Genomic DNA, 25,953 nt, shown 5'->3' on the forward strand with positions numbered 1-25,953 from the left:
AAACAGCACTAGCTGGCTCCTCAGGTAATAGAAGATTAGTAGCACTTAGCTGCCCGTGTTGTCAGCAGGATGCTGCACGCATCCTACCTGCTCGACAGGACGATATATATTTTTTTTAAAAAAACATATACCTCCATGATGCGTGATGAGAATGCGCGACTAGATCCGCTCGTATTTTACGGCGATACTCTCCGTATGAAATACACGGGGAGGTCGCGCCCGACCTCCTCTGGCGTGATGTGATGCTCGACTAGTTTTATTTTCCGTATTACTCAGGTCCTGTTGGGTTCCAAACTTTTTTCATAAGTTTGTATCACATCAAAAAGAATCTTACTATTTTATAGTATTAAATAAAATCTGTTTATAAATATTTTTTGATAGCTGAGTGCTAATTCGCGAGGCGAATCTAATGAGCCTAATTAATTCATAATTTGCTACAGTGATGCTACAGTACCATCAACTAATTAGATATTAATATACCTCATTAGATTCGTCTCGCAATTTAGCCCCAGGATTCTGCAGTTAGTTTTATAATTAACTTTTATTTAATACTTATAAATACTAAAAAGTTACAGGGACTTAAAAAAAGTCCCTGGAACCAAACCACCCCTCAGTCACCCGTGAACTAACATAAAACAAAAGGGAAAAAGTAAATAAGTAGTACTATTGCAGCGGGCGTCAAAGCAGCAGTAACTCACTCCTCTGGTTGGAAAAGTCGCTGAAGACCGGAGCCCGGAGGGAAATGAAGCCATGAAGGTGATGGCGTCACCTATCTCCAGTCCAGCGCGCGGCTGGGTTTAACGCATTTGACTTGTCTCCACGCACGCAACCGCGACAAGGACCCAATGCATGCACTGCACATCTCGCTTCTTCCACAAGGCATGAAGAAGGCATCGGCAGGAGCATCGTCGTCCGCCCGAGTCACATCGTCGCAGAAATTCCGCAGAGTGATAGAGCGAGATGGAATACTCGTACTCGGCTGTGTTTACTTTCCATGGAAAAAACACTATAGCACTGGAAAAAACATTGTAGCACACTTTATCACTTTTCATTTATTTGTAGTAAGTATTGTCCTACCATGACCTAATTAGGCTCAAAAGATTCGTCTCGCAACGTATATCAAAACTATGCAATTAGTTTTTTTATTTACCTATATTTAGTACTCCATGCATGGGTCATTTGCTATATTTAATATTTCAATGTGATGGAAAGTTTGGAAAATTTGGAGAAGTTTGGAGAATAGGGATAGAAAGCAAGGCGACGACCAGTAGCAGTAGGAAGAACGGACGACGACCTGGAGTGGAGACTTGAGACTTCCCTCTCCCTCCCTCCCCTCGTCATCTGGATTCTTGCTCTGCTTCTTCCTTCCTCTGTCTGCGAGGGCACAGAGCACCGTGGGCAGCAAAACTTGGCTCCTTTCCTCCGCATGCGGACAAGCAAGTGAGCCGGCCGGCACCCGGCAGCCCCGGCACGCCACGCATCCTGAAACTGTCTCGAGTCTGGACGCAAGGGGATCGGAGATCACTGCGCCGCATCCCCACGGGTCATCAGTCATCACAGGCCGAAGCTTCGCTTCAACTCCTGCAGGCCTAGGGCGCGTCCGTTTGCGTGGTGTCCCCTGTTGCAGAGGACCCGAGGGAGGTTCTGCAATCTGCACCCGCTGCAGCTGCCGCCGCCGCCGCCGCCGCCGCCATGCGAATACAGTGGCCAAAGTCAATGCTGAATGGATTGTTTGTCACGTCCCTCCGCTGCCTTGTCCCATCACATGTCCGCGTCATCACCGGTAAGGCGGTAACCACCAAAAGAGAAAACAGGGTGGGTTTCTTTCAAAAAAACATCGAGCTCGAGCAGTCCTCGCTCGTCGCTCATCCTCGCCTGTTTCTCAAGTCAACAGTTGACGCCTTCACTCAAGGTATATACAGCCTGCAAAAGTGCGTATTCAGAGCTTGGCATACGCATAAATTTAGTAGAGTACGGGCGGGCGGTGCTTTAGTTCTTCGTTTTTCTGCCCATGCCATCTTTCTTCACAATTGGAACAGCCCGACACTCGGATTTGTCCAGTACCGAGAACACAGAATCAGGAAAGAGCAGGGGGGGCATCTACAGTTCTTTCATACGGCACCCAGAGACCATCTAGCTTTGTGTTTATATAGAAAGCACCCACTGGCTACTAGCGTGTTTGGTGATTGCTTGCAGCAGGCACGCACCACTACAGTAGTTGGAACCATTATTTCCCTCTCTTCAACAGTTGAAATACTGCTGGATGTAGTTAAGTTTGTTTCCTTTAGTCATACTCAACATTCAACAACATGCATCTACACATGCCGTGTGTCTCCAGCTTTGCTTTGCTCATGCTACTGGAGTAGTGTCCTTCCGTGTTAAGTAAAGCACAGCCATAAACAGACAATGTATGGCCAGCCGCATGAGAACAATCAACTAACCCTTGCCAAGTTTCGGCCTCTTTGCCAACAGCTGCGGGTGCAGTTCACTTGGCCTCCTTTTTTCACAATCTTTTTTGCTTTCTATCCCGATCGTTGCACCATGACAAGGGGTTTGCCCCTGAAAAGACGCAACTATACTGTCTCTCGGTTCCTCTTCAATTCCTCTCTGAAACATCTCCAATCGCATCATATATAATATGTTTGTGACTATCAAAACGGTACATGACGTGACCTTACAAAAGCATGGTTATCTTTTAAGAAAAATAAAAATACCCACTTTGTCCATTTGACCTGTGGCCAAAATTTTGGCTCAGTTTACACTCTTATAAGCTATTTCAATTAATTCAGACTACCCCTTATTGATATTTGTCCTTTGCATTTCTCAGAGTTCAATTTGAGTTGAATTTAAATTTTTCGGGCTGACATAGGACGTCATGACCTATGTTAGAAAAATATTTGACTCAATCTTCAAGCAGGTTTGAACTCGACTGCCCGCAGAAAGTTATGAAATTTATCTGTACCAATATATATATATATAATTTTGCAATACGAATGTAATAATATAAAAGACCTCAAACTTTATGCACTATGATAACTGCAAGTAGAAGAGGATAACTACAAGTGGTGTTACTAGCTTATGCAGAGGAGCGTGCAATTTGTTGTTACTAGGATGCATGACTACAAGTAGAGAATTTTAAAATCCTCCGCTGCTAGTAGCTAATCTTGTTTTGATGATTGCCAACCAGGCCTGGTTTATAAATCAGTAGAATATTCACGCCTCGTCCGCTGCTTCTTGGAAAGTCCCGATCTAGGCACTGATCAGGCATGTATCCCTCTGCTCTGATCTGAGCAGCCTTGCAACTTTAGTAGTAAAATGTAGTGAGGATGAAGTTGTTTAAGACTTGGCACCCAAATAAACAACGGTAATAGACAAGAAGACTGGCTTTGCTTAGTTTACTGTTTACTTATTTAATTCTAGGCGCCATCATTTCATTGGTTCTTTCTTTCATTCCTACAGCTTTGTGGGATACATTTGAAGTACCAGCTGCTTGCAACCTTTAATTTAGTCCAGTCATGGATCCCAAGTAGTACTAGATCTGCACAAACATTAGCAAGTATGGAAAAGAGAGGAAGATACAAGGTTTACTTGTTTTTTTCTTGCGAACAAGCACAATGAATGAGGTGCTTCTTCCATCGACAAGGAGTAAAAACCAAATTACATGACCTTTGGTTCAACGAAAAGAAAAGAGCCCTAAAGAAGCCGACAGGTATTGGTACGCCACGCATTTGCTATTGCAAGCTTGCTTAGTTGAGATGAATTTCTTTTCCTTAAGCACGCAGGACAGTTGCGCATCATTTCCAGAACAGGCAAGGCAAAAGACCTTTTCTTGTAAGCCGGCAATTGCCGTCTAGTTGTGGATAGTTGGATGCCACCTAGATGTCCATATCAGAGAGTACGTATTAGAAACAAGAGAGAATGTATCAACGTGAGCGGCAAGTTGATCACCCAAGGACATCTGCTTGGTTAATGGTTAAATATCTGGGAGTCGAGGCGCCAGCTAAACACTAAATTTTAACAAGTACTCTTACATGATTGTTCAACGTACAATCTTATCTTCGGTTTCAAGAAAGAAAAACTTACAATCTTCTGTATACTCCATGACTGCTCGGTCGAGCCCAAAATTTCCAGGAATATGCTGAACGGGCCGAGTCAACCAACCATCCAAATAGGCAGGGGACAACCTAGAGCGTTTGAAGCCGATGTTTGGAGCCTAGTTCTGCATAGGATAATTGAGCATGACCTACACATATCCTTTCCAAAGCACGAGCAGCCAAACAAAAAGGGATCAACGTGAGCAGCAAGTTGTGCCAAGAAAGCACATTTGCTTGGCAACTTCCGAGCTCAGCTGGTTACTTGAACAGGTAGTACAGGAGCACATGGTTCCTGAACAATCTTATGGAAGTGCCCAAAAGAAACTGAAAATCTTCTGGAAGCACCTTTCAGCGGTCGTATCTCCTTTTGCAATGGTGGAGGCGGCACACGAGGATTACTGTGCAACTTCACAAAACCATATTCCAAGATTTCGAGAAAGTGCATGCAGATCCTCTCACTTGTATAAAAGGAGTAAGCACTATATATTTCACATCTAAAATTACAAGTAGTAGCTTTCACCGAAAACTTCGGCGAAATCCGCAGTTGAACACATACACATATTTCTTTCATGCCTAAATAAATTAAAGGCGGCGATGATCATATGGGAGGATAAAAACAATAATTGAGCTCTCGATCATGACGTTTTCCTTTTCTTTTGGAAAGGAACTCCGATCCGTCCGGTGATGTTAACACATTAGATACGTACACACAAGCAGAAGCTGCTGCCGTGACGGTCTCTCTCTAGCAGAGTTGGCCTCTCCGGCGCAGTTGCTTGCGGGAGAAAGAATATATGATGCTGCGATTTGGATGATGCGATGCGGTGGTTACAACTTATTATTACAAACCATAGCAAAATGGAACCACCAAACTCGGCGAGAGAGCGACCAAAAGCAAAGCAAACGACGTTTTCGTACGGGCGAGACGCGAGGGCCGTACGGACGTTGAGACATGAACCGAAGGCCTGGTTTCAAATTTATCTTGTGTGAGTTTTATTTTGATTAAAGACTTAAAGTTGATTAGAGCACGCGAAAGCGAGGTATCCGACGGCCACGAGGAGGCTTGCAGCTTCCTCCCTGCCTGATCGGATGGCTGCAGCTCAAAATGGCCTTAATCTGAGCCCTAGATCTCAAACGTAACATTATACTCTACAGTAGGTAGCTGAACAAAGTAGATCGCCATCTACTGAACAGTTTATTTTATATGGGCATCTAGGTGCTGATTAGTTATACAGTACTTGTAATTAACAAAGGCGATCTACTTTATTCGACCTACCTGGCTACCAAAAAAAACAAAGGACAGGGACAGCTGGATCTCCAGGGCCGATTGCTAAAGAATGAATTATATTGATTGATCGGGTGCGATTTGTTAGGAGGACGGATGCAACGGCGACGCGACGGGCGAACAGAGAGATTCCTCGGCTGGATGCTGTCTCCCCTTCAGCGGTGATAGCCCTCGCAGCTCCTTCCTTCCTGACTTCCTGTGACCTTCCGGCGCACGTACGGACACACCCGCCAATGGTGATAGACTGGTAGTCTGATAGATCTACTGACTCTTGCTTGCTGTGCCTAATCGTCCGGCTTTCGGATAACCGGCGGGCGACCGTGCGATGATGCGAAGCTACGGAGTAGCTAGCGATCGCAAAAAAAATAAAAAAAAAACACACAACGGAGTAGCTAGCTAGCTCCAAAGTCTTACTTGACGACCCATATAAAAATGCGAAAAGAAATTCTGTAAAAAAATATTAAGCAGATTATTATTAGTTAATCACTATAGGACAGGAACGCGAGCTGGATTATCAGTTGACAAACAAACGGGTGCCTTCATTGCATTGTGATTGTAAACTATTATAATAATAATCGAGCGCGTTCTCGCAAAAAAAAAAAATCGAGCGCGTTGCAAACAAACAACCAGCACCTGTACCCCCGTCCGTACGTGCGATCAGAGGAGACAGTGTCAGAGGGCAGCTGATCGAGCTGAGCTGGCTCACAGTAGCAGCCTCGCAGAATCGTGGATCGCAGATCCCCTGCCAGGAGCGGAACCAGCAGACGGAATAAACACCACCCACCGTTCGCACGTGGCCGGCCTATGCGGCCGTGCGTGCGGCCGTGCGGGTTTGGTTGTACGAACTGGAGAAACGGGCCAGCAGTGCCTCTGGTGGAGTGGATCTGATCTGAGATAGTGAGATCGCCTCGGTTAGTGGTTAGAGATTAGCATGTGATTAAGGTCTCTAACCACGTACGGTACGGTACGATTAGTGCCCATCCGAGGCCACCACGCACTCACGCAAATTGCCCCGGCCCGGGCCCCGGTCTGGTCGGGCCGGCACTGTGATCCAGGGAGCTTTTGTTTTCCTGATTGTGATTGGGTTTTGTGATCTTGTCCTGGGCTCCTCCGACCGTCCTGTGCGCGACACGACGCACCCCCACCCAGGGGGTATCGTCTGTGATTGGGACGGAGCCGTACTGTACGCAGGTAGTGCGAATCGGATTCAGGGTGTGTTTGGATGCCCAAACCCTCCCAAATCCAAACTTTTCATCACATATCCATCACATCAAAACATTAAATATAGCAAATGATCTATGTATGTAGTACTAAATATAGGTAAATAAAAAAACTAATTGCATAGTTTTGATGTACGTTGCGAGATGAATCTTTTGAGCCTAGTTAGGTCCTGGTAAGACAATATTTACCACAAACAAACGAAAAATACTATAGTGTGCTACAGTGTCCGATATGACTTTTCGCATCCGTTTTCCCTCCATCTAAACACAGCCTCAGTCTCTCGTGTCCATCCGTTGTAGCCAGCCACCAGCAGCAAGTTATCTTGCATAGTGGAGGCTGTGTATGGAGTGCACGAACGGTTGTCCTTCGCGTTCGTCATGAGACGACGGGGAGCGCTGGTCGCTGCGCAGGGATTGGAATACTGGAAGGAGATTGGCGAGCCGGCATTGCACTGGATTTTTTTTATTTTTAACTTTTTTAATAATATTTTAATTTTAACTTGGTATGGATTTTATTTACACGGTGTAGCCCATTTGGTCGCGCTAGGTGCTGCGGCGCGATAAGTAGCCTCTGTCGCGCGGGATGGCGCGACAGGGCTGCCACGCTGGCGGACCACCCCGGCGCTGCGCCAGCGGGGTGCTGACATGGGCGAGGCTGTCGCGCCACATGCAGTGGCGCGACGGTTCTTAGTGGTCGCGCCATCCAACCTGGCGCGACAAGGATGCTCTGCCGCGCCAGCCTCTCTCACGGCCCAGAATGGACTGCATTTTAGCCGGCGTGGCGCGAGAGAAGAGTTTTGTCGCACCACCCAGGATGGCGCGACAAGCGCCTCACAGAAGTGGCACTATATGCGCAGGATGCAAGATGATTCTAAATAATTCTACCTTTGATTCTGTCAATTCCAACATTTAGAAACTTTTCATTGCGGTTGCAATTCCTGAACCCATAAGTCCACCTAATATGCCTTCTTCAACGACAACAATACAAACAAGTGGGTGGTGAAGATTAGCTGCTTGCTTTTGAGCTTGAGCTCTTGCAAACTTCAGAATTTCCCTAGCCTCTCCAAGAGGTTCTAGCTTGTCAGTCTTGTAAAGACTTTTGATCCATGGCCTCCTAAGTTCATATATATCCAAAGCCCATTGACGAGCAGTATTCACCAAATCATTAGGAGAAGCTAAGGCATCAACCAAACCTAATTCATATGCCTCACCACCCTTGATTGGCTTAGATAGCTGGCAAGATGATATATCTTTTATTTTTTTATTAAAAAAACTGGATTAGCTGCACCAATGTAAGAGAAAACAGAAATCCGTATACTCAAGGAGCAAAGGAAAAACTGGTGAGCTTACCAACATCATTTCCAGAGATTTTGTCAGTCCAGAGCTTAAATTGACTGTTCTACCTGCCCAAATTACTTAATACGAGCACAAATACTTTTACACAAGTACACATAGTTTCTCACAAAGCTAGAAGCACAGTAAGTTTAACACGAGCACAAATAGTCCTTCACAAGCACAAATGGTCCTTCACAAGCACTACTAGACCATCACATGCACAAATAGTCCATCACAAATTCTAATGTCGAGGGTCATTACAAATACGAATAGGTTGACGGCGGCCTTCTAGCGGCGGCGACCGTGTTGCTCTGGAGGGCTAAACGGTTCATTGTGGCGTCGTGCGCGTCCAGGCTCCGTGGGCACAACATTGGCGCTACCAACGTCGGTCCGGTCACGGCCACGACGTTGCTGACGTGGAGGAGCCGGAGTCTGCACGGCCTGCACGGGATTATTGAACTTAGCATGCCGCAGGGATCATTATCGTATTATTTTTCCAAACAAATTGAGACTAAGTTTAGTTACCTGGCTAGATTCCCCCTGTGTCTGCGTGCCTGGAGGAGCATCGAACATCTGTGACATCCCAATGACCTCAAAGTCTGCGTGCCTGGAGGAGCATCGAACATCTGTGACATCCCAATGACCTCATGTTGTGCGTCGGACTCCTCGGATTCTTGGGGTGATTGAATACATTTCCCCCTCGAAGCAGCACGAGAACCCGTTCTAGTGGTCGAACGAGAAGGGGTTCTGGCGGTCTCTTGACCGTAGTGAATAGGCGTCCGCTTGCTCGAAGAAGCGGCACGTGCACTTGAAGTTCCTGCAGCTTGTGGGCCAGGGGTGAATGCCTCGTCCGGCCTAGCAATGCGGTTGAGCTTTGCGGCCATCCGCTTGCAACTACGACAGACTCTCTGCAAGATAGATGGATACATTACTCCTAATGTATTTTGAGAGACATGTTATAGAGTCAATCAAAGGATGGTTTACTAACCTCGGCAAACGCCCGTAGGTGTCCCCCACCGTTTCCTCCTTGGCTAGCATGTGCCATTGCGACACCGGCCTTATTAGCTAGCCGGCCGAGTTGTTGTGCCTGAAACGACTAAATTAGTACAACATGAAATAGAAACAACAATGTATAAAAGAAGTCGTACAAGAACTTAGTGCATGACATACCATGTAGTTTTGCAAAGGGGCCCTCTCCGGCTGAACTCCTGTGCGAGTGATATCATCGTACTCGTCGACGATGTCATCATCATCGTCGGTGTCCTCGCGATCCTCTATAGGCTCAGTGGAGCGTGGAGGCTTGATTGAAACTCTTGACACTGAATGTAGCCACCGAAGATAGTCCTTGTAATGGTTGTGCCTATGCGCTGGACCGGAATCAGGGTTCATCCTATGCATTTGCTCCCACTGTCCAAGAGGAACCGCGTGTTTCACACGCCAGTCATTTTCAGTGTATCTTTCTTCCAGTCAATTCTACAACAAATATGTAGTTGATACATAAGGGGTTGCCGCGGGTGAGGAATCAATAATAATTCAAAGTGAGTTTGACAAAAATTGTTGTTGCACCTGTGCAAAGCTTGGGAGGTCGAAATAGCTTCTGGGGGGAAGTCTTGTAGATGACCGAATTGTCTTTTCACACGGTGGGGCAGGTGGAGCTCGACGGTGAAGAAGTAGATCAAAGGAACAACACTCCTCCATAATTCCTCATCACGTGTGCACATGTCACTGAGGCCCAAGTTCTCGAGCTCGTCTCTATCGTAGGGTGTCCAAAAGATCTGCAACAATAGTGATCATGACAACTAATTCGCACAAAACAATGCAGCTACATGTTAGGAGATGCTTCAGGAGTGAGTGCCTGATTTTGCGTCATCCATGTAGTGCATGTATCGGCGTGCAGGGTCCCCTCTAACTGCTCCCACATTCTTCCAGCAATAAGCAAATGTCGGCCTCGATTCTGGGTCATGGTGCGGCCAAGGCTACAAAAAATAACCACAAATGGGTTACAAACACAAGTTATAGTAATATTAATCAAACTTTGCTTAACTTCATCGTACGTACCTCTAATTCACCACAGTACGGCCGACCTACTGGAAACCTTTCCCAAATCCAAATTTGCAATAGATAGGCACACCCTCCTAGGTTTGAGTCACTTGCAACCCACCGACATGCATCACAAAGTTGTCAGTACAACCAAGCAAGTGTTGCCGACCCCCAGCTGTACTTTGCAATATTTTCCCACTGCTGACCAAAAATAGGTAGTACCATCCATGATATAGTGTTACCCGAACCATCCGGAAAACAAGAAGCCTCCAAAGAGGTGCCACACCCAAACACGTGCATGGCGCTCTACAAGTTCTTGAGGTGCTCTGTGGGGACAATGGTTGAAATTTTCCTTTAGCCAAGCCGAGCTCACCCCTGAGGTCTTTCTATACTTCACTCCCTCTGGCGGTTCTGGTGGACGAATCCCAACCTACGCCTGAACCATATCCCTCCATCCATCACTTTGTATCATTCCAGTGACTGCATTTCCCTCCAGAGGTAGTCCAAGAATCATTGCCACATCTTGTAGAGTTATGGACACTTCACCGCAAGGCAGGTGGAATCTATGTGTTTCCGGCCTCCAACGGTCAACAAAAGCAGTAAGAAGGGGTGCATCCATCACTGGCAGACCCGCGCACACAACTCGACCCAAAGGCAGCAACCCAGCCCGGAGCAAGTACGACACGTACCGCTCATCCCATCGGAGAGGCGAGTGAGTACGTGCACGGAGGGACTGCAGCGCCTGAAATGGGAACATGCAATAGGGTCAGTATCGGTGTAAGCCATGCTCACTTCATGCACATATATTTTGCAAAAGAACACTTACTTCCTCTTCGTCAACTATTACGTGTGCGCGGTGATTGGAGTCGTAGAACGTCTCCAGTAGGGGGGACATTGGATGAGCCATCCTGCATAGACGAAACGAAGCTTCATTAGTACCAACAATTGCATGTCCTCAAGCATATTCTCGAACTAATGGAATTAAATCTTAGCAACTACACAACTATTTATGGCATTGTGATTCTAAAGTCATTCCATACTAGTATGGAGCCTATTATCCATTACTCCAAAAAAAACATTATGATTCTAAAGTCATTCCATACACAAAAATCATTTGTGCAACTCCATCATAACTACAATGGAGCCCAAGGATGTCACACCCCATTTCTTTCACTAGTTCTCTTATTTTTTGACTTGCATTACTCCAACTAATACTCTCATTGCCACTACCTAACCCTACCAAATGTAATATTTGAGACATACAAGTCATTCCTCTCGCTAAATTCGGGAGCAGAGAAGCATCTGAGTATCACCTAAACATCCATTTATGAGCATACTACCATATACAACATATATCTTCAAATCAAAAAGCTAACCCTAATCAACAAAAATCACTAAAATCTAGCAATGCACAAGGAAAATCGAAGGGAGAATGAGGGCAATACCTTCGGGGGAGGGGCCGGAACGTTTCCCCCCACTTTGCCCCCCCCTAAAACGACGGATTGGGGGGGGGGGGGTCGCCGGAGCCGGCAGGAACAAGCCGCCGGGCTCAGTCTGGAGGAAGGAGAAGGGGAGGGTGGGGTAGGAGGGGGCCGGCGCGGGCCCAGGATGTAGCGCCTGTCGCGCCACCCCGCCTGGCGCGATAGGCGTACACGTCACCAATCTGCGTGGCGCGCCGCTGCCCACCACCACCAGCTTGGCAGCCCTGTCGCGCCAGGCGGGGTGGCGCGACAAGGGCTACTTGTCGCGCCACTACACCTGGCGCGACCAAACGGGCTATACTGTGTAAATAAAATCCATAGCAGGTTAAAATTAAAATATAATTAAAAAGATTAAAAATAAAAAATCCATTGCACTACTTGATGCCAGAGGTTTGGCTGCGTTCATCGTGACCAGGGCCCTGTTTGATTCTCTGCTCTAGGGAGTACTAGGAAACTTTGATCGCTAATTATGGTGTTAAATAAAGTCAGTTTACAAAACCAACTCCAGAACTCCTGCGCTAGGAACCCTGAAGAATCTAATGAGGCATGTGACCGCGTGATTAGATGATGGTTACTGTAGCATCACTGTAGCCAATAATTAATTAATTACCATCGTTAGATTCGTTGCGAAAAGGTATACTCATCCCTAAAAAAATTTGTAAATAGACTTTGTTTAGCATTCCATGTATGTAAAATTCTTTTTTCGGCTTGTGTGCAAAAACCAAACAACGCCCAGAACACGCCACGGCTCGCCGCGACCGCCGACCAGCGTTCACCTGTGTATTTGTTTGGTTCCTGACTAGAATGATGCGGCGTGCAAAAGTAAAAAGAGTTAATTCCTTCTATGCCATCAAGAAATATAACTCATCCCCTATGTGCCATTGAAAAATAGCCCATCCCTTCTATGCCACTAGTTTTAATATTGCATCCCTTATGTGCCATTCCGTTACTCTGAACCGTTAGCTGGGCGTTAGCTGCTGTGGCCCCGCTCGCCACTCCCCTCTCCATTTCTTTTTTTTTCTTTTGAAGAAATATCCCCTCTCCATCTCCATGGCTCCCTTCTCTCTCTCCCTCCATGGTTGCGTCTGCCGCTCGGCCTCCTCTCCATGGCTGCGGCTGCCGCTCGGCCTGCGAGCGCACGCCGCCGTTGCACCACCGCCGAGCGCGCATGCTGCCCCACCGCCCGCGTGCGCATGCCGCCGCATTGCCCCCGCGCGTGCGCGCCTTGCCGCTCGGCCCGCGTGCGCGCCCTCGCCTGCCGCCGCTCGGCCCGCGCGTGCACGCTTCGCCGCCGCGCTCCTGCTGTCCGAGTTCCGCGAGCTCGCCGACCTCAAGGCACTGCTCGCCAGTCACCCGGACCCCCTCCCGCGGCCGCGGGGCGGGACGGCACGACGCCGGCCGCGGCAGGAACGCGCGCACGCGATGCCGCACGGACTGCGGTCGATGGGGCGGCGGCGGCGGCGGCGGCGGCCGGCGAGCAGGCCTCGTCCTCGTGCCGGCGCTCCGGCGAGGCCTGCGCGCCGTCCTCCGCCGCGGGCGGCCCGTGGCGCAGGTGGGAGGAGCGCGCGTGACCGCGGCACCGGCGAGCGCCCCCTGGAGCTTGCAGCCGCGTGCAGAGGCCTGGCGGGATCTTGGACGGCGCTCCAACAAGCTTGGCAGCCGGCGCCCCTCCTCTCTCCCCTGCGGCGGCGGGCGGGCGGCCTGCGAGCTCGACCTCGGCTGCCGGCGCCCCTCCTCCCTCCCCTGCATTGAACCCCAAGATCCCGCCGCCCCTGGCTCCTCTCCGGCGGCCGCGCCGCCCTGGCTCCTCCCCTCCGCGCAGGGCCGCGGGCGCTGGCCTTGCGCGCCGGCGATGCCTCCTCCGCGCAGGGTCGCAGGCGCTAGCCTCACCGCGGCCGTGCCGTGCCTTGAGCGTGCGGTGGCTATGGGTGGGGTGGCCATCAGCGCGGGCGGCGGCGCCTGCGGGCCATGGCGATGGGCTGGGTTGCGGCGGAGGGGTCTTGGGTGGGCGGTAGCTCACCACGGCGCTCACCACTGGCCACGCTCCATGGCCGGTCGCGCACCTCACCGAAACAGGGGCCGCCGCCCGTCAAGCGCGCCGGCCACCGCTCGCCGTCCCGAGCTCAGCGCCGTGGAGCTCGACGCCGCCGAGCCCAGATCCAGCGGCGCTCGCGGAGGAGGGAGGAGGGAGCAGGTGCCGCGGCGGGAGGATGCGCCGGCCCTGCTCGCCACCGGTCCTCCCCGCCGCTCGGATCCGCTCGAGAGGAGGCCGCGAGGAGGCGATGGAGGGAGCAGGGGAGCACGGTGACCTCCCGCGCGAGGGAGGGTGGGCCGCTCGGGAAAAAAAGAAGTAACTGGAGAGGGAACGGAGGGGTATTCTAGTCTTTTCGCCGTACCCTTTAACGGATCTGTTAGGGAGACTTAACAGCAATGGCATGGAGGGGATGGAAAATTAAAAACGATGGCATAGAAGGGATGAGCTAATTTCCAATGGCACATAAGGGATCACCTCAATTTTCCAATGGCATACAGGGAATTTACTCAAAGTAAAAATGACTGGCGCCTTCTCTGCCGTACTACTCCTTTCTTTTTATGAAGGGTACAATTCTATTTTTTTAAATAGATTAGTGGTAGCGTGTAAAGACTCATATTCTCATTTGTTGTCACATATAATTAGTTTTGGCATATAGTTAGTTTTGGTATGAAATTCAAATCTAATCACTTAATTAGGTAGATAATTGAGATCCAACATCTAGAATTGTATTTTTTATAGGATTTTTTAAATTTAAAATTGCACTTTTCACGGAACGGGAGTACTTGTTGCCAAAAGTTCGGCGATTGTAGTAAAAAAATATGGTTCGGCGATTTGTGCACAAGGAAATATATTCGCTTGTCGGCCCAACAGCTGGCGTACACCACTGCCTGGGCCGCAGACGGGGGAGAACATAGGGCAGTTGCCGCTGGACCTTTTGAGCCCATCATCGGCTGGGAGCGAGGAATCGAGTCATTTCCGTTCTCCAAAATAACACAACCTTCCCTAATCAACCGTGTCTAGCTGAGCAACCGCCACACACAAGGGGGGCCTCACTAATAATATGGCAATTCCAACATGCTTGCCCTTTATGCGAAAATAGACTCCATGAGATCTCATGTGCAATAGACATCCCTCTGCTTTTTTATAGAAATAAAAATAAAATTTCGCATGGCGCAGCTCATCAGAGAGACAGAGACGCTCTTCAAATTGAATAAATGGTGACCTCGTGACATTTCTTACAATAAGTTGGAAAAAAGAGAGGAAATAGTCACAACAATATCGAGAGATAGGGGTGCTGATGGGTGACCCTTAGAGGCACCTCCAACCCTCTTTAGTTCAAAATATTGTACTAGTTTTTTATATTTTAGAAAACTAGTACAATATTTTAAACTAAAGAGAGTTGGAGGTGTACCTAAAGATTATCCACTTACACCCCTATCGAGAGAGCTTGCTGTTTCTTACGAGAACAAAGCTAGAGCAGCACCGTGAGAAGACACCCATCGAGCTCGCCCAACTTCGAGGACCATGACAGTGCTCCTTGCTATTTTACCTGTGCAGATGTGAAGATATACTCCTTCGCCTCTGCTATGCGCAGATGATTCTTGCCGCCATGACATGAGCGAATTAATTAGGTGATTGTTACGGTAAGTAATGGATTTTTTAGATTGCGAGAAAATGTAGCAGGTCTTATACAGACGGACGAATGATTTCGGGCTACAATGGCGAGATAAGCTATTCAGCACGGCGAGACGACCATGGATCACGGTCTGGGCTAGCATACTGGGCCAACGAGCCAGAGGCCCATGCTTGGCGGCCCAAGTCGCTTGGCGCCCTTGGTCTGCTTCCTTTTTCAGACGCAAGTTAGTTTCAGAGGTTGCCGGAGCCTGAGGAACCGTGACAGTGATTTGCTAGGTTGCCTTTCTTCAACAAACCTTGCACGATGAAGATCGATCCTGGGTTCACTGAATTTGGTGACCTCCAATGTCTCAAGAGGAAGAAATTAAAGGCTTTAGAATGGCATGGATGCATAGGTACCGAAGTAGCAGTAGCCAGTAGTTCACCCACTACATCTGCTGCTTCATCTCGTCCCCTGCAGCTGCAAATGCCTACATATATATTTACCTTTGGTACTCTGCATTGAACAATCGAGCATGCAGTAGCTGTCAACTATCATGTAATTGCTATGAGTTGCAAGGGAGGCATGCGTTTTATCCCGGTTTCAGCAACAATTCCATTACCCCCCACACTTCCTGCGTTGCACGGCATATGCATGACTGCTGCCCTCAGTTCAAAGAACCGCGATATCATAGCTACACACATACAAGCATGACAGCTGACTGAACACTGAACAGATCTCATCCCAGAGCGTTTGTATCTCAACAAGCAAGCAACAAACATACACGCATGGCCATGGTTGTCATGGTATCTCGATCTCGTTGGCATCGATCCTCTCTAATGTGTCCCGACAGAGCTAGTCAGGAAAGGCGTCGATGTGGCTACATGTGTAGTGAATGCTTGTGTACCTGCATGTCACAATCTGTGACGGTTATCGGTTACCAGCTTCAGGCCATTTTCACGAAGCGTAGCCATGGTCTCCATGGCGAATAGTGGAGCTCCGCAGTCATCGCGCCTGTCACAATCTCGCGATGGGTACCAGCTTTGATCGGGCCATCTCTCATCATATCGTTTTGACACTACTTTATGCGCACTAGCTAGTTATTCCTCCGGATCATGCTGTGCTCAAGGTCTGAAGTAAAATACATCAGAAACTAGTAAAATCTTTCGTTTCTTCCTCAAAAGGAATGAAGACATGAAGTCAAGTAGAAGCTGAAAGATCAACACAAAAAACTTGGCTCATCAAGGTCTCTCTGAACTCTGAAGAAGCCATGCACAAGAGCAGGTGTAGTGTATACAAGCATATACCAAATAGATAACACGATGCAAGAACAAATTGATTTAACTTACAATACGTACGTAAGATCCCTGATTTTCGTCCATGTCGTCTTACTGCAGATCACTACATCTGCAGTTCTGCTGGCTACTGTACTGCAGTCTGCAGGTCTAGAGAGGAATGCAGTTTGCTTGATTTACTAGCAGCCAGGCACAAGAAAATCGACACAGGTTATGGCAGCGTGCATGCAGAAGGCCGGCAGCACAGTATGGCACGATACGCCGCGCCACGTGCTTTGCGAGGCCATATTTCAGCGGGCCGGCCGCGCGCCGCCGTCGGCGACGTCCACGCTGGTGGTGCAGGCGAGGAGGCGGCGGAAGATGGCGCGCACCGCGCCGCACGACGCCTCCTGCAGCCTTCTCACCATGGCGCGCCGCTTCTTCTGCTTCTTCCTCCTCCGGCTCCGGCTCCTCCTCGGCTTCCTGTCGCGGAGCCCCACGTCCTCTCTGTCCCTGCTCTCGCTGCGGCCGACGGCGCCGGCGATGTTGCTCGCGCTGCCAACCGAGCCGGCGTCGGAGGCCGCTGCGGACCCGCCGCGCTGCGGGAGGAAGGGGAACACGGCAGCGCGCTCCCGGACGCGGCCGAGGCACGCCATGGTGCGCTCGGGCACGGTCTCCTTCTTCTTGGAGAAGGTGTAGCTGCGGAGGTACATCTGCCGGCACGAGTAGCTGTCCACCACCCGCGGGCTCGCGTACCCCGCCGCCAGCTCGCCGCTGCTGCCGCTGCCGCCGCGGCGCATGCTGGCGCTGCCGCCGCTGTAGCTGTAGTAGTAGGACGCGCTGGCGCCGGGGCTCTCCTGCCCTCCGCCTCCGCCTCCGCCTCCCTGGCGCCGCGCCATGGCCACAGACTTGACGAACTCGGCGTCGGACTCGGGCCACTTGTACAGGCTGACGTAGCTGGCCCGCACCGGCGCGCGCGCGTCCACGCAGCCGATGGCCGCCTTGCACCCGGCGGCCATGAAGAATGCCGTCGCGGCCAGCTACCTACCTCGCCAGCTGCTCCTCCTGCTCAAGCTTCTGCTGCTCAGCTAATCAGCTTAGCTTACTCTGCTTGCATTTGCATCAGCATGCCGCCCGTAGCTGTAGAGAAAGGACAGGGAGGAGCTCGGACTTCGGCGACCTGTGTGTCGTGTGGGGTTATAAGAGAGACAGCTCGACAGCGACTGAACGGCATGGGACGAGCATGTGAGGGACAGGTTAAAGGGAGACGAAGGAGAGCGCTTGGCTTTGGTTGCAAGGAAAGGTGTCGCCATTTCTGCCGCGAGAATTATGTGGCATCATCATCGTGGTCACTCTCAAGCCATGAGTGCTAGCGAGCTGCTGTCCATGGCTTTGCCTCGCAGCCGACCTGGCCAGTCAAAACGTGAGGCCTTCCTGCCCGCACTCTCTGAATCTCTTTATATGCGCCGCACTGCAAATCCGCAGCAGCAAGAGACTGAGACTCCAAGTGAAAAAATGTCAGAAACTTTAACATGAAGTAACATTCATGACAACTAAGTTTGGTCGCATTTTCCGCTGTGAGGATCAGTTTCCGCGAGGTCCACGGGTTTGCTGTTGTTCGTGGTTTGGCAGGAATTTAACCACGATCTTAGTTGTTAATCCAGTTACGTGGTACGGTGTGTTCGACCGCCTATATATTGTTCTGTCAGGAAGGTAGCCTACCATCTCTATATGCCTGTACCAGTAATGGACACAAGACACATGTCCACATCTCTATACAGCAACCAATTGTTTCAGTGTTCCATTTCATTTAAAAAAAATGTTCAGTTCCATTCCATGACAGTATTGTAACGACTCGGCCCAAGATAACAGCTAAGATCTACTCTACACGTTGAGTAGACCACACCTGCTAAATAACTCTCTTGCGCTTTCGTCCTCGCTTCGCGCAAAAGGTTCGAACCGGAGTTATTAACTTCCCAGGGACCGGCTATTTAAGTCAGTCCAACTCCCTTTCCGTTTCCAGTCTGGGACTAAAGAAATATTGTGCCGCGTGCTACAGTAGCCATGTGCTACAGTAACCACGCGGCCCAGTCGGCCCATGGGACGTTGGTTTCCCGTCTAGGACTAAAGGAATACTGTGCCGCGTGCTACAGTAGCCATGCGATACAGTAACCGCGCGCCCAGTCGGCCCGTGGGACGTCGAACCAACTTACCCATACAGGACAAGGGAGCAGGATCACCTCTCTTGGGCCACGTCCCATACGTCTAGTGCTACGATCCCATGTGCCATGTCCGTGGGTTCACTGCCAGCAGCCCATATGTGTCCGTCGCCCATGTGTGTCCGTCCACATGCTGTTGGCATTTGTGTTTCCACGCGCCGACGTGCTCATGTACGCGCACTTCTGCCCGTACGTGGCGTGAACTGGGACTAAAGAAATACTGGGCCGCGTGGGCCAGTGGCCCGTGGGCCGTGACAAGTATCATCAACCGTCCCTGACCGGACAAAGGGGTAGATCCGTGTGTTGAGCTCAAGAAGGACAGCTAGACAGAGGCATGGAGCATGCATGGATTGGAATGATTGAAACTTGTGGTTAAGGACTCATAATGCGCGCACTCGGGTGCGTATTCCAAGGGCCACGCTCACTGTTAACAAACACGACTAGTATATATACTCTTTTGAGTAATAAAACGTAGCCTAATGGGATGTAATTGGGAACGACATGACAGTATGTCAATACTAGTGTGATAGGCCATTAGACCTGTAGCTGTTGTACTGACCTATTGACTTCAGGTGAGGTGAGGCACTGGAAAAGGACAGGTGCAGCATGCCTGAACTTCAACCGATTCCCAGCAGTATCGAAAGCAACAGGTCTCTCCTTTCTTGATGCAAAGAGGGAATGCATGGCTCTCATGAACAGTGGGGTAGCTGACAATCTGCACTATGCGCTGGATTTCTCAAATTACAAAAGCTTGATGCGATTTTGTTGTTTTATTTACACTTTTTGTTTCAGTATGAAAATAAAGACAATAGATGGGTGCAGTTTCTGATGTGGGGTTCAGCACTATGAAGCGATCGAAATGATCAGCAGCTCCCCTTTCGTTAATAATCGCAATCATAGGTGGATGGAAGCGTGCGTGGGCAAGAATCCGTTAGAGTTGTGGGAGCGAGTACGTGGTGTGGCGGTGGTGGTGCCAAGTGCTAGACTGCAAAAGGAGGCCTTTTCCATGGACAAAATTCGTTGGAAAATTAAAGTATTCAGACCGGGTTGCGTTGATTTAGTCTGTCCTTTACAGTGACTCGGGTCCTTCAGTGATCAGCTATACATATAGAGACACTTGCAGCAGGGAGGCAGTGGAGGGAATGGATCTTCTGTTCATGGCTAGGAAGAACTATGTAGGCAATGGCGTACTTGCGGCGCCAGAGTAGCTTGATGCCTTAATCTCCTGCAGAAGAAAAAAACAGTACTGTCCCAGTAGCTTGTTTATTTCAGCCATTATCTAAAACAAAGTAGCTTGTTTCAGCATATGACAGCATATATTGGACTACGGTATAGGAAGAAATATAAACAGGAGCATGCAGGAGGAGGAACAGAAAAAACTAGCTACTCCATCTCCTAGATAACTTCCTCATTGCCCTCCTTGTTCAGCTTTGATAGGGTCGATAAAAAGGAACAATAAACAAACTAAACCTGCTCAATCGCACCAAGATCCAGATCACATTCACAGGACATCGTGAAGCACTAGGCTCGGCGACGGGTCAATCAATCGAACACCCCCATCTCATCAGGCATCAGCATCAAGAGCTAGCGCCTAGCACACATGACACATGCATGAGGAGTATCATTGTGGCCCCCATGCACGCGCGGCGCTTCCCACTGCCCAGCCCAGTTCTGGAGCGAGGCGCTGCTGCTCTGTGGCCTCGGTGATCGTCAAAGGCATTCCTCCCTTCCTTCCAGAGATTACCAGGAGTTGCTGCAGTAGCCCGCTGCTAATCAAGATCCAGAGTTCAAATAATAAATGAGCCTTCATTAAACAGAAATAGAAGCCTGAGGACGCGGTAGCTAGCGCAACCAACAGTGTCACTCACGAGACACCATCATGGCACGGATTAGTACTATTCTGAATTTCTTTCTGGTCCTTTTGCGTTGCGCTCTGCTGGGCCGCTGCGTGTTGCTGTGTGGTTCCTGCAAGATTTGCCTTGGCCCATACTGCAAGCAAAGAGATGCGTATAGTGTGTATGAGATGGATCTCATACGGTTACGGGTTACGTACAGAAGAGCGGTGTGTGCGACAGGGGATCATTGCTAGCTGCTGCCCCGGCGACAAGGGGATCAGCAAATCCATTGTCCATCAGGGTTCAGTCAGGGCTGCCAAGGGCTGCCAAGTCTGATGGCTCCTATGATCCTCTGGTTCCGTTGTCCCCAGGAGAGCACGACAGAAAGGCACTTTTCACTTCTTGAGTAGGAGTATTTCGTGTTACCACGCCAGTTCAACCAGCTTTTGTTTTCTCGTGCCAATTATTCGCGGCGGCCTATTATATTTTTGCATCATGAAAAATATAAAGATGTGCAATTCTCTTGCGTATTGCAGCGGCATTAATAGATCATGTAGGATTGCAGTTGCAGGCAATGCATGGTGCTGAAACTTGATTACTTGAGGAAGCTAATTCGAACACTATTTTCTGCGCTTCGCATAAAATATAATGATCTTCTGAAGCACATAGCTCACCCCCTATTTAAAAAATAAAACGAACACTTGCTAGCAAATACTCCCTCCGTTTTGAATTGTAAGTCATTTCACCTTTCTTCAAGAGTCAAACTATTTTTATGTTGGACCAAAATTATAGAAAATATTACAAAGATTTATTGCACCAAATAGATATACTATGAAAATATATTTAATGAAGAATCTAATGATACTTATTTGGTAACATAAATGTTTTTACTTTATTATGTAAACTTAGTCAAACTTTAAATATTTTGACTCTCCAAAAATTTAGAATCACTAGGGAGCAATTATCGTACAATATGGGCTGAAAGCTCTAATCCTTGCAGTTTAGGCCCTAGCCGCCCACGCGTGGTGGTTACTGGAATCTACTGGCCCAAGAAAAGGCATCGTTCTGGATTTTGGGCCTACTACGAAACGAGTTCAACTGCATTGTGAGCTACGGTCAGCCAGCGCCTCTTGTGCACTAACAGTTGGAGATATAACGTGCGCATCCTTTCGTCCGTGAGGAGATTCGTTCGCGAGGAATATCTAGGGTTGGGCGACCGCGGCGGCGATTTTCGTCGCCGGGGGTTTTCTGATCGGATTGGTTACCAGTGATCATCTCCCCGACATCTGCTCACTACTCGGGCTGACCACGGGGCCGGCTGGTTCGGCTGCCCGGCCTTGGTAGCGTCAGATTAGGGCTTCGTGATCCGGTTGTCGGTTGGAACGAGGATGATGGTGGAGTTTTCAAAGATGAAGAGAAGCAAGGAGGACGTGGGTGTGCAGGTGCTGCTCCAGAAGCTGCGCATGAATGATGATGAGAAGCAAGGAGTGTTCTGGGTCAAAGAGGGGGCAAAGCTGATAACGCTGAAAGGTTTCAGCGTGACTTCACTAAAGAACAAGATGCTATCTGCATGGTTTCTAACTCGTGAGGTCTTCTTTTGCCTGGTTGGAGACAACATGTTCATGGTTCAGGCTTTCTGCCTGAGTGTTTGGAAGGGAATTAGGAGGGAGGTAACAAAGGCGGGCTATGAAGCGCTACCTACAAATAATGGGGCGGGCTCCTATGAGGAGCGCCGCGAGCTAGCGAAGGATGTTGCCCCGTCGGTGGTGTGTGTCCTGGAGACTCAGGTGCACAAGACACGGGTGGAAGGACTGAAGCAGACACTTGGTTTTGATAATTCTTTTGCTGTCAGTAGTTCGGGCCGTAGTGGCGGACTTGGTATTTTTTGGAACAATAATATAAGAGTGACATTGTTGCCTTACTCTCAGTACCATATTGATGTTTTAGTCCAGGAAGGGGATGGTGACCCGTGGCGCTTGACATGTGTTTACGGGGAGGCACAAACAAATGAGAGGCACAAGACGTGGGATATGTTGAAACATATTAAGTCATCATCGCACCTTCCTTGGCTGTGTATTGGTGACTTCAATGAAGTGCTACATCGAACGGAACACATAGGCGTACAGGGGAGAATCCATGCTCAAATTGCCGGTTTTCGTGAGATGGTGGATGTATGTGGCTTCAATGACTTAGGTTATGAAGGTCACAGTTGGACATATGAAAAGAAGGTAGCTGGGGGATAATTGTCGGGTGCGCCTGGATCGTGCGCTGGCAACCCCGGACTGGAGCGTGCGTTTCCCTTTGGCGAAGTGCAAGCATCTGTCGGTGGCCGCTTCAGATCATGTGCCGATTTTGCTAAGTTGGAGGTCTGAGGAGCCGCGGCCTCGAGGGAAGAAATGATTCAGGTATGAAGTTATGTGGGAATCCCATGCTGAGTTTTCTAATTCTCTGCTTGAGTCATGGCAGAAGGAGGATGAGGCGACGACCCTGCAGGAATTACAGAGCAAATTGAAAAAAAGTTTCTAGCCATCTTGTGAGGTGGGACAGGAACACATTTGGGCATGTACGCAGGGAGTTGCGCAAGTTGAAACAAGAGCTAGAGCGACTACAGTCCGACCCGCAGCGGACGGGTCCAACTCATGCGGAGCTCAAGATCAAGGAGAAAATTCTGGAACTGAACCATATAGAAGAAATAATGTGGAAGCAACGTTCCAAAATTTTGTGGCTTTCTGCAGGTGATAGAAATACTAGGTTTTTTCACATCCGAGCTAGCAGAAGGAGGAGGAGAAACAGGATTGCTAGATTGAAAAAACCAGATGGACAGGTTACAAAAAATGTCCGGGAGATGAGGGATCTAGCAACTAGTTTCTACATGAAGTTGTATACTTCGGAGGGGACCAGTAATATGGATGCAGTGTTGAATACAGTCCCAACGAAGGTTACCGCAGCAATGAACAGTAGCTTACTTGCAGCCTTTTCAGAGAAGGAAGTTAAGGAAGCTTTGTTCCATATGTTTCCGACAAAGTCCCCGGGGCCCGACGGTTTTCTGGCACACTTCTTCCAGCGACATTGGGACTTATGTGGAACTGAAGTTACCTCTATAGTGTTGAGGATTTTGAGAGGGGAGGATGAAGCTACATCAATAAACGATACATTTATTGTTCTAATCCCCAAGGTGGCAGATCCAGAGGAGTTGGGCCAGTTTAGGCCAATAAGCCTTTGTAACATCCTGTATAAGATTGCTTCAAAGGTTGTTGCGAACAGGCTGAAGCAAATTTTGCCTAAGGTTATATCAGAAGAGCAGTCTGCTTTTGTTCCTGGGCGTCTTATTAAAGATAACATAATCTCGGCATATGAATGTTTGCATTTTATGAAGAGGAAAAAGCCTCGTGGATCTAGATGTTGTGCTCTGAAGTTGGATATGAGGAAAGCTTATGACCGAGTTGAGTGGGACTATCTGTGAGCAATCATGCTCCGTTTGGGCTTCCACTAATGTTGGGTTGAGATAGTGATGCGCATGGTAACATCTGTCTCCTTTTCAGTTCTTTTTAATGGTGATAGACTTGACAGTTTTAAACCTTCGAGGGGTATCCGCCAAGGAGATCCTATCTCTCCCTATTTATTTCTTTTAGCAGCAGAGGCCCTTTCGTGTCTGTTAAAAGCTAGAAATCAGTCGTCTGTACTCAATGGGATTAAAGTGGCACCATCAGCTCCGGTGGTGTCTCACTTACTCTTCGCAGATGACAGCCTACTGTTTTTTTAGAGCTAATAGGGAAAGTGCAGAAGAAATCAAGGAGGTACTCAACACTTATTGTCAAGCTTCTGGACAAAGGATTAATATGGATAAGTCCTCAATTCATTTTGCGAAGGGCTGCAGCAGTCTCTTCGAGAGGTGATCAAGGACGAGCTGGATGTCCATAATGAATCTCTGAGTGAAAAATACCTGGGCATGCCGACAGATGTGGGTGCTTCCACTAACGGGGCTTTCAAATATATTAAAGATCGTGTGTGGAAAAAGGTCCAAGGTTGGCTGGAGCAGTGCTTGCCATCAGGTGGCAAGGAGGTACTGATTAAATCAGTTACGCAAGCAATACCTACTTTTTCGTTGTCTTGTTTTAAGCTCCCTAGAGGTTTATGCCAGCACATCAATGGTTTGTTAAGGAACTTCTGGTGGGGTAGCAAGGATGGAAAAAGGAGAACATGCTGGGTCGCTTGGGATGAGATGATCAAACCAAAATGTATGGGCGGCCTGGGCTTCAGGAATATTGAACTGTTTAATCTTGCGTTACTGGCGAAGCAGGCTTGGCGCATTCTTACGGAGGAGAGTTCGCTAAGTGCGCGAATTATAAAAGCAGTTTACTTCCCAAATGTGGATTTCTTAGATGCTAATCTAGGGTCTTCTCCCTCTCGGATATGGCGTTCCATACTTGATAGCAGGGAAGTCCTGGAGCGGGGACTAATTAGGAGGATCGGAACCGGAGAATCAACACATATTTGGCAAATGAATTGGATTCCGAGAGAAAACTCTCTTCGACCCTTTAGGAGGGATTTGACTGATCCTCCGCATATGGTTAGTGAGTTGATAGATCACACGATGTCATCATTGGACGTCCAAAAGCTTCATGTTGTTTTCTGTCCATCTGATGTTGAGGCAATTCTAAATATACCCCTTTGTACTCGGAGACAAGGGGATTTTTGGGCATGGCACCATGAAAAGAGGGGTATCTTCTCAGTTCGCTTAGCCTACAGGATGTTGGCCATAAACAAAGAATGACCTATAGCGTACCTAGAGAATATTGCTGGGAGATCAGATTTAAGGTCTGAGGAAAATGAATGGATGTCGGTTTGGCAGGTAAAAGTACCATCAAAGATACATGTGTTCTTGTGGAGGCTTGCTCATCACTCCTTGCCGTCAAGGGATGTACTGCACCATAGGAACATGGCTACTCAAAGCACTTGTTCAATCTGTGGTATGCCTGACTCGTGGAAGCACTCACTGATAGAGTGCAACATGGCGAAATATGTGTGGGCTCTAGAACGCGAGGAAATTACACAGCTGATGAGTGAAATTCAGGAGACTGAACCTAAGGGTTGGTTAGCGGCTATTTTTAGCTTGCTAAAGAATGAAGAACTGACGAGGTTGGTGGTCACTCTTTGGGCCATCTGGTATGCTCGCAGGAAGGCGATCCACGAGAGCTCTTTTCAGAGTCCTCTATCTACTCAATATTTTGTGAATAATTTTATAGCCGACCTGGAGATGATCAAGACAGTGCAGACAGCACCGGTGAGTGGAACCCAAGGTGTTCCACCCCGGTGGAATCCCCCACCACGAGGACTTGTTAAAATCAATGTTGATGCAACAGTTTCGAAGAATTCAAGCAAGGCTGTGGCAGCCGCCATCGCTAGGGATGCTGCAGGTAATTTTCTAGGAGCATCTGCGTTGGTGATTCGTGGACTCTCAGATCCAGAGACCGTTGAGGCTATTGCGTGCAAGGAAGGCCTGGCATTGGCAAGTGACCTCAC

At 48.8% G+C, this 25,953-nt stretch overlaps 1 protein-coding gene and 1 long non-coding RNA gene across 2 annotated transcripts; both read right to left on the bottom strand.

Annotated features, from left to right (window-relative positions):
* Positions 1-8,055: 8,055 nt before the first annotated feature.
* LOC120701187 lies at positions 8,056-8,538 on the bottom strand. The gene is made up of 2 exons (XR_005685996.1): positions 8,457-8,538; positions 8,056-8,372 (listed from the first exon to the last, which is right to left on the bottom strand). It is a non-coding gene; the product is annotated as an uncharacterized LOC120701187 (long non-coding RNA).
* Positions 8,539-16,307: 7,769 nt separating this feature from the next.
* Positions 16,308-17,763, bottom strand: LOC120697281. The gene has a single exon (XM_039980442.1). The coding sequence runs from the start codon at positions 17,393-17,395 to the stop codon at positions 16,688-16,690; it is 708 nt and encodes a 235-aa protein (XP_039836376.1). The 5' UTR covers positions 17,396-17,763; the 3' UTR covers positions 16,308-16,687.
* Between the last annotated feature and the right edge of the window lie 8,190 nt (positions 17,764-25,953).

The sequence above is a fragment of the Panicum virgatum genome, chromosome 3K, assembly GCF_016808335.1.
Source record: "Panicum virgatum strain AP13 chromosome 3K, P.virgatum_v5, whole genome shotgun sequence".
NCBI lineage: Eukaryota > Viridiplantae > Streptophyta > Magnoliopsida > Poales > Poaceae > Panicum > Panicum virgatum.

Bases quoted from the DNA above. Each gene is read 5' to 3' on its own strand.
- LOC120697281 (XM_039980442.1), bottom strand. From the start codon at position 17,395: ATGGCCGCCGGGTGCAAGGCGGCCATCGGCTGCGTGGACGCGCGCGCG.